The sequence below is a fragment of the Dendrobium catenatum genome, unplaced genomic scaffold (assembly GCF_001605985.2).
Source record: "Dendrobium catenatum unplaced genomic scaffold, ASM160598v2 fragScaff_scaffold_574, whole genome shotgun sequence".
In the NCBI taxonomy this organism is placed as follows: Eukaryota; Viridiplantae; Streptophyta; class Magnoliopsida; order Asparagales; family Orchidaceae; genus Dendrobium; species Dendrobium catenatum.
The window spans coordinates 860070-869494 of NW_021319036.1; the positions used below are offsets into that span (position 1 = coordinate 860070).

At 35.9% G+C, this 9425-nt stretch overlaps 1 protein-coding gene across 1 annotated transcript; it reads left to right on the plus strand.

The window, feature by feature from the left end:
* The first annotated feature begins 671 nt into the window (after positions 1-671).
* LOC110097859 lies at positions 672-8556 on the plus strand. Its single transcript, XM_020824481.2, has 4 exons — positions 672-1312; positions 1756-1996; positions 4760-4877; positions 8141-8556. Exons 1-4 carry the CDS (start codon positions 753-755, stop codon positions 8230-8232), a joined length of 1011 nt encoding a protein of 336 aa, XP_020680140.1. The 5' UTR covers positions 672-752; the 3' UTR covers positions 8233-8556.
* The last annotated feature ends 869 nt before the right edge of the window (positions 8557-9425 follow it).

The following is a 9425-nucleotide window of genomic DNA, read 5'->3' on the forward strand; positions in this document are numbered from 1 at the left end:
ACAATAGTAAAAAAATTATCCCGAGCGCAGCCTAAAATAATCTCTAAGAGCATCTCCAACCGAACTCCAAACGTGCGTATGACGTCCTTCAGTCGCTCCAGCCGAACGCCAAATGTTCCGCCATTTACTTGCGGGTGAACATTGCGACGTCAATATTGGCGTTACATTGTTCACCCACGCTATTTTGCTCTCTCAATCGAATTTGGCGAAAAAAATGCGTGAAAGGGGAGAATGATCGTTACCTTCGTAGAAGCACATAAAATGGAGTTCAATTAGAACATAATTAGGATATTTTGATGTTTTGTTATATTTTACCGTGAAAAATAGAATTCTCTGTTGGAGATGTCCTAAGACTTCTCCTGAATAATAATAATATATCACATATAAATGAAACTCGTAATGTATGGTAGGATTTTTATTATTTTTAAAAAGAAAAAAAACACGTGGAATGGTCGGTTCAGTCAAACTGTCAAAAGTACTGACCGCTAACCTCATCGAACTTGCCAGCTGTAACACGTTCTCCACCCAATAGGACAATTTGCCTCTCCAACGGATACCTTCTTATCCTGTCCCAGCGGCCTATTAAACCACCATTTCGCTGTGCAGCGTACAAGATAGCTCCACGTGGCATCTTGTCCACATCGCCCGGTCTATAACGGAAACGTTCCTCTCTCTCTCTCTCCCTCTCTCTCCCAATTTTCTCTCCTCTGCGCAAGGACCGAGCAGGGGGGAGGGAAACCCTAGAACCGGTGATGGGGAAATTGTTCTGCGATACGGCGGTTGTCACCGAAGCCCTGAAGTCCCCTCCTCTACTCCTACCTTGGCCGGATTCGTGCTTGCGGGAGGCGGGGTTGGGACCTGAATCGGTTTCGAGCGGGGGGTGGGACGCAGTAAGAGGGCTTGAGGAACAGCAGCGGCGGAAACTGGAGAGGATACACGCGAGGGGTATTTACTGGAAGAATCCTCAAGAAGGGGCGGTGGTGAAGGGGATGGCGTTCAGGCTTTCTCACGGTGGCGATGTGGAGGCGGATGGGAATTGCCTTTTTACCGCGGTGAGGCGGGCAATGGGAAGCAAGGTTGGGGCCAGAGAGCTCAGGCTTAGGACGGCGAGACGGTTCTTGGAGGAACACGGATCAAACGATGGGTCGGGTAGAAACGCGTTCGATGCTGCTATCCGTCACCTCTATTCGCCGGATCTCGAAGCGGGATGGGGAATCCATGTTGTTCAGGAGGTGAAGCTGCTCGCTAGGAAGGCGGATCGCGAGGCGCTTGACTCTGCTATCCAGGAACTTGTAGATCTAGGTCTACAAAGGTAGATTTCATGTCCCCTTTTCTTTTCTTTTCATACTTTGATTTTTCTTACCTTTCTTTTTATACTATCTGTCACTTTCGAAGGGCTTACTTCATTTGGATTTTATTTCGTTAACGAAAATTTGAATCTTATATTATATAAGATAAATTCAATCTCCAATGATCTCGAAAATATTCTCTCACATATAAATGAATCTTCATTTTTGCTTCGTGGTATTTATCTCTTGTTATAATCTCTTTACTGTTTCATTTTGGAAACAAATTTATCAACAATGTTTTGTAGAACTTCTTTCTTTTCTCTCTGCTGTACTATCTTGATGTTTCTCATTTCGAAATGCGTAGCAATTCTTTTTTTAATGGAATATATAATTTTTAATGCATGACAATGGCATTAAATAGCATTAATATTTAGTAGTTATAATCTTGGCTGATTTTCTGATGAAGGGAAGTAGCTGCTCAATCTGTTTACAAAGAAAGATGCATCCCAGTAAATGATGGGCAGAGTTGGGCTAAATACATGTCCATCTCGGGCTCCTCGGAGGATGAATATGACATTATCACCCTACAATATACTGAGGAGGGCCTGTTAACTGTAGATGAGAACAGAGATGGCCATGCCGCAGCTTTTGGAGATGACATAGCAATTGAGAGCCTGGCCACAGAATTTAAGCGTGAAATCTTTGTGGTGAGTTATCCTTTTTCAAAATTCCTTTTTCGTTGCTTTAAACTGATGTTTTCTTGGCTTATTCATTAAAGGGGCATTTTAATGATATTTGTTGTACAGAAATATGCTAGTTATTATCATTTTTGATAGGCTTCTATTTTCAGATTTCATATTAGTATTTATGCATTGTCTTTGACGGTGTCCAACTTAGCCCCTTGGCTTATCAAATATGATTCAAACTAATCTCATAATTAGAATTACTTTTTTATTGATAAAAAATTTACTTAAACTTCATAAATGTGATGAGGAATGAGTGTATATTTGGAAAACAAAAGGGAAGCATAATACTAAGTTAAGTGTTGCAAAGATGAGGATGCTCAGGTGGATGAGTGGCTTTACCCTTAGAGAGATGATACAAAATGAGCATATACGTGAAAAGGTTGTAGTGCCAGTGGAAGATATAAGATTAGAGAGAGTCGCCTTAGATGATTTGGTCACATAAAACGGTGGCCTTCCGATGTCCCGGTTAGGAAAGTAGAGTTATTAGATTTGAATTATTTTAAAAAAGGTAGATGTAGACTTAAAAAGACTTGGTTAGAAAATATTAGAAATGATCTTTCTTTATTAGATTTAAACGTGAATTTAATTTTTAACATGACATAATGGAGAAAAAAGATTCATGTAGCCAACCCCACGTAGTGGAACAAAGGCTTGATGTTGTTGTTGTTGTTGTTGCTGCTTGACTTACATGAAACCTTATTTCTCCACATCATTCGTGAATTTTATGTGAAATTTTCATCAAATTAGATAAGAATTTTATCTGCAGAACTATTTTGAATTATATTTGAGAAGTTAAGGGATTAAATTGGATATTTTAAATAGCATGGTACTAAAATAATCCTCACAATAAGTCTAGACATCATTTTGACCATTTTCTCTATTTTGTTTGTAGCATTGACCAACGTGAAGAAGTGAGCTGCCCATCTCACGACACATCCACAATAATTTATATTGACATTATGTAAGGAAAATGATGAAGATAACTTGATTAATGGGTAAAAAATAGATGACTATTTGCATCTATGTTTATATTATTCTTAATGGTCATCAAACAATCTTTTTATGCATCTTGATTTACGTGAAACCTTATTTCTCCACATCATTTGTAAATTTTATATGAAATTTCCATCAAATTAAACAAGAATTTTATCTGCAGAACTATTTTGAATTATATTTGAGATGTCAAGGGTTTAAATTGAATATTTTAAATAACATGGTACTAAAATGATCCCCACAATAAGTCCATCATTTTGACCATTTTCTATATTTTGTTTGTAGCATTGACCAACGTGAACAAGTGAACTGCCCATGTCACGACACGTCTACAGTAATTTATATTAACATTATGTAATGAAAATGATGAAGATAACTTAATTAATGGGGAAAAATAGATGAATATTTGCATCTATGTTTTTTTATTCTTAATGGTCATCAATGAGAATAATGAGAACTCACAAATTATTGAAGTCTGATATATTCCGGAGAATGATGGGCAAAAATTGTGCATAATTGGCCATTTCTTATATGATAATGGCGACCAGATTAGTCAGAATAAATCTAATGATAATGGTGGTATTTGATTGAGTTCATAGAGATTAATTTCTTATTAGTTAGGTCTTTACTAAAAACAAAAAATGGAGCGTACTTGGTTAATGGGCTAAAAATGATGACTTTTTGCATTTACATTTTTTATATTCTTAATGTTGAGTAAGGAGCTCACACCTTTCTGAATTCAATTGCATAATTACCTATTTCAGATTGATTTTAAGAATAAAAATCGTAATAAATTTTTTGCCATCAATCAGGTATTTTCTGACAACTTCAAAATGCGTGGATGAAGAGCATGAAATATTTCATTGCTCCTGTGCGGGCATCTTATGAGTTAATTTTTGAAATAAAAAACCTCATGAGCAGAACTTTCACGTAAAGCTAGTCATCTTGTTGTTTCCTAATATAGTTTAACTGTATATTGAGTAGTTTTCTTTTGAGATTTTGACGTGTCCTCATATCTTGAGTTTTCTATCAGAGTGAATCAATTTGTAATATGATCTGCAGAAAATGTCATGGTATTAATTGTTGGATCTTTATTAGCAGACAATAAACTTTTTACATTATGGGTAATTGCTAGTTTTACAGCCAGCAACTTCTCTGTAATTAAATAAAACTAGGAGTGGTTGTAATATACTAAAAAGAACATAGCTTGTGTTATCCGAGGTTTGGTTATTGAATTATGATTTCTGTCGATAGAATTTTTTGTCTGGCACTTGGCTTCTAGAATGTTGCGAATGCATTTACATAATGAATGCAAAATTCTTAGAAAACTACACATTTTATAGCACCACATCTGTTTCGTGATGTTTCTGTCGTTTTGTGTTCCTTTTATTTTAGGATAATAATTAGGTATTTATCCACTAAATAGTTGGGATAAGCCCTTTTTATTGATTTTAAGGTTTCTATATTTATTAAAAACTGATTTCTGTTTGTCCTTATTTCGAATAATTTTGTTGATGAAATACTAAGGCTGCATCAAAATACCATATTAACAGGAATTTTGATTCCAAGGAGTTTTTGTATAGAACATTTGATGTTTTTTATCTGAGAATGCTAATACTGAATATGTATCAAAATAGCTTGAAGAGAGCCATCTTTTTGGTTTTATTGAAGTAATACATGGAATACACTATTTAGTTTCATAATTTTCCTTTGGCTTTGCTTATTTTTTAGGTTCAATCCCATGGTTCTGATGCAATGGTTGATGAAGAAAACTGCGTCTTCTTTTTCCCTCACCGACCTTGGGGAGAAATTTGTGAAACTCCACTTTTCCTTTTCATGAAAGGGACAGGTATATGCTGAAGCTTCTTTTGTGTGCAAAATAAGATTTTTAAAATCCCATTGTAGTTTTTAGTAATTATATCATGGAAGTTAGAAATATTGTGATGATATGTATAATAAAGGTTAGCACCGAGGAATGTAAATTAATATAGGTGTGCTCAGCGCAAAGAAATCAGTCAAATTGGCTAGATTATTAGAATAATTGCCGATGATGGGGTTGATGACAATGCAAATCACTACCACCACAACAAATCCTATTGATTCTATTCTCTACTCGTCTTATTGGTTTTAGATCCCACCAACAAATGCAAGTTAGGCAAATATTGATGATAAGCAAAGAAGATGATATGAATGAGGAAGAGGATATCAATTTGAGAATGAAAGATTTACTTTTAAAGTGGAAGTCAAAGTGAAGACAAGGGACGCTGAGAAAATTTATGCATGGATCGATCAATTATAGATGTACCTCACTTTGTATCGGTATAATAATTGGCATTTGCCCTGTTTAGATTAAGCCACCGTGCTTTAGCTTGGTGGAACTTCCACTTAAAAGCCAATGGTCATCATGAAATGATTAGAACACTCGAACAGATTCTGAAAGTGATGGAGACAACCATAACAGGTGACCGACGACCTTGGATGTTACTGGAATGATGACCAGAGACTTGCTGGTGACAGGCTGGTTGGGCTATTGTTTGAACCAAGTCTACTACGCAAATGAGTGAGGAAGAAAGGATTTTGGGAAACTTGTGATTGAATTTTAATGGCATAATTTGGCCTATAAGGCAAGTTAAATATTTATCTGATAGGAAATACGTGAAGATCTCAAGTAAAACCTATTAATCTTGGAAGAACAGCGGAATATCCATCAAATTCCGAGGAAAAACCAAAAAGGCAGTAGTTTTATTGCAATAATCACATATAACGAAAGGAAAATACTAAGATACAATTGATCCTCAATTCGAGAGGAGGATCTATTTCTCTCAATCCCTAGATGCTGCTAGAGCCCAAGATGCTGAACACCAAAAACACAAAAACAACCACAATTATTTGATAACCCTAACCCTAATATTTTCTTCTTACTTAAAGCATACAATCAAAACACATGAGCCAAAATCTTCCACATCCCTAGCCGCCCCCGCCTTACCTAATGGGATTTCCTAGTGGGCCCCACCACTGCTTGGGCGGCAATTCCTAGGGGCTGGACCTGCTTGGCCTGCCTCATGTAAACTTGGGTTGACCCCTTGCCTAGGAATTTTTATTGTGTCCGGTAAAAATACTGAGCATACCGAGTGTACCGAGCGTCTGTACCGAGCACAATACCGAGCACTTTAATGATGTGGCGTTTTGTTATTGGTTTCCGAATGCATTCGGTAACCTTGCGGAATCATTACTCCTTGCCTAGGGCCGGCTGGACCTGTTCAGCATTGGACCGGTCTAACATTATCCAATCCTAAGCAAATTCCAGAAAAGAGGGAATTCTATTTACAAATAACAAACTAGATAACTCCAAATTAAAATATAATCACTGCATAATTTATCCTAATTCAGAATCTATTTTTCAAATACAATTTTATCTATCCAAATAAATTTAAAATTCAAAACTCATATTTTTCACACTGTAATTTGGATTTTGATCCAACAGTTTGTACTTCCTATTCACTATTCTTAACCACAGCCTACTATTAACGATGTCTTTTTACAGTGGACCCTTTGAGAATCACTATTTTTAAATAGCGTCATCAAGAGATTATACAGTTCAAAATCAACTGACTTGATAGCTTTGGCCCTCTTCATGGTTTTTTGCTCAAATTATGGAAAATTTATTTTCTGCGTACACCAGACGATCCGGAGCAATCAGAATGCACCACGTCATCCGATACCGAGTGGTACCGAGCAAAAAAGTGACGTGGTGCATTTTGGTTGGTTTCCGGATGCTGTCTGGGATGGAAATTTTTTTATAAACTTATTTGAAGTCGGATTAGCATATTTGATTATGGATCATGGGTCCACCTTTAGGGGATTCCAGTGCTTAGCACAAACTTAGGCTGGGGGCAAATCGACATTTTACCCTCTTAGCTATACCATTTTGTCTTTGTCTGGCATTCGATATGAGAAAAAATTTTAGGAGAATTTAGAAAAAGATTTCTTTGTTGAAAATTTGAATTTTGAATGCATCTTAAATTGTTGAGTTTGGGTCGTTTTTCATGAATCTCTTGGATTGTCTCTCCCTTGCCTTGTATTTTGCTTGTTACTTATAATGGCTGGTTATTCATTATGTTTTATACTCAGTTGATATGATATTTTACATTGTGGATTTAACAATGAGAGTGTCCATTGGTACCCAAAATATTTTGTCCCAATTCTCTCCAGTGCTGGTTGGAGCTAAGAATTTATAAAATTAGAAACTAGCCGAGCACTTCGGATCTTATTTAGTGGAAAACTATGGCGGGATGTAATCAGGTGGATATTTCATGTTAACATGCACATATGCTAAGTGGAGCCGAATCACTTAAATTATAATTTATAAACATTACCAGTTTATAATTCTATAATAGCATAATAAAATCACCTAAAAATTTAGTCATAAAATATATCACCTTTTCTCAATAAAAAAGTGAGGATATTCCAATCAAAATTTTGTTCAGGATGGATTATATAAGCCTTCAGATTTGCTTTAATATGAGTACAATATAAATAATCTAAATTTCTCAGAAAAAAAAAAGATAAATAAAAATAATAATCTAAATTTGCACTCATTTAAAGTCGATACAAAGATTTTGAACTAGAAATACATTCTAATAAATTTTTGATAGGATATGCTGGCTAAGTTTTTCTTTGTTTTTTCCCCTTTTTGACTCTTAACATGGATTAATTATTTTGTGCGGACGCCGAACGCCTTCCGGAGACCAATTAAAATGCGCCACATCACCCGTCTCTCGGTGTTGCTTGGTTCCGTGGCTCGGTACTGCTGACATGGCACATTCTGGTTGGTTTCCGGACTGCGTCCTACATCCGGTCTCCGCACAGAATAATTTCTCCCTAACATGACACAATGGAGAAAAAGAATTCATGTACCAGACCCCATACAGCGGGATAAAGACTCGACATTGTTGTTGTTTCAAATCAAACCATTTTCCTTTCTATTAATTGCTGGAAATCTGTAATATAAACACTTTATTTTGTTCATTCTTCGAACTGTATCAACAAATAACATAACTAAATCACCTAAAAATTTAGTTATAAACATACTATCCCCTTTTTTTGTCTCAGGTTGGTGTGGTGCTGGGGCCGATCATTACGAGCCCCTGTTGGCCAGTCCTATGCCTCTTATCTCCCAGGAAAAAGCCGCCGTTGTTCTTTAAAAGATTATTCAATTAATCTGAGCAATTTTGTGATTTAAATTCTTTTTTCTCCCTTTCTTCGTGAAATTATTAAGAGTTAATCCCGTCATTTTTAAGGATGGAAGGACTATTAACGGCTGCTTAATTAAATATTCTCCTTACCTTTAATTTTCTGTTTCTGATCGTAGACTTTTGCCTGATCAGAGAATCCAAACTGATGATTCATTTGATATGAAATAAATCCATAACAGTTTATGATGATGAAAATCTGAAGCAATTGTTGATTTACTTTGTCTGGAAAGAGTACAGTACATGCTTGCAATATAAGTAATTTGACAATGTCCAGCTATTGTTGAGTGTGCAGTTGTATTTGTTTTGTTCCCAGCTATTTATTTGTATCAGTTCATGTTCTTTTGAAGATTTCAGGATTGAGCCTTTGTTAATAAAGATATGATAATTTTTGTGCTTTTAGAAATTGTTCTATTCTTGGAGAGTGCTTTAGTACTTTTGGATATGTAGGTCTTGAGAATTTAGTATTTTGCTTTTTTCTTTTATATTGTTTGTATTGGGTGGCATGCATTTGGAAATTGAGTGGGAGTGGTGTGATTCTGTGTGAACACCGGATGACATTTGGAGACGAAGTAGAACGTGTGACGTTACTTTTTTGCTCGACATTGGTGCTCGGTACTGCTGTGTACCATGTGATGTGGCGTATTTGGGTTGATCTTCGAACGGTCCGATTTGTAACAACTTCTTTATCGCTTTCTAAAACGTCTTTCTAATACAAAACGAGTCTACTTTAGAAAACAGTAAGAAAGCTGTCTCAAATGAAGCCTTGATGGACTCGAAGAATTTTAACTTGGGTGAGGATTATGTATGAACGTAGGCTAGTTAGGGCCAAGTTATGTAAAAATTGGTTTGTACATATTTACTTTTGATTGCAATTTTTATTTTCACATTTAGCATATACGTGAAAATGTTGGAGTTGCTCCAGTAGAAGATAAGATTAGAGAGAGTCGCCTTAGATGGTTTGGTCACATAAAACGGCGGCCTTCCGATGATCCGGTTAGGAGAGTAGAAGTATCAGATTTGACTTATGTTAAAAAAGGTAGGGGTAGACCTAAAAAGACTTGGTTAGAAAATATTAGGAATGACCTTTCTTTATTAGATTTAAATGAGAATTTGACTTTTAATATGATAGAATGAAGAAAAAG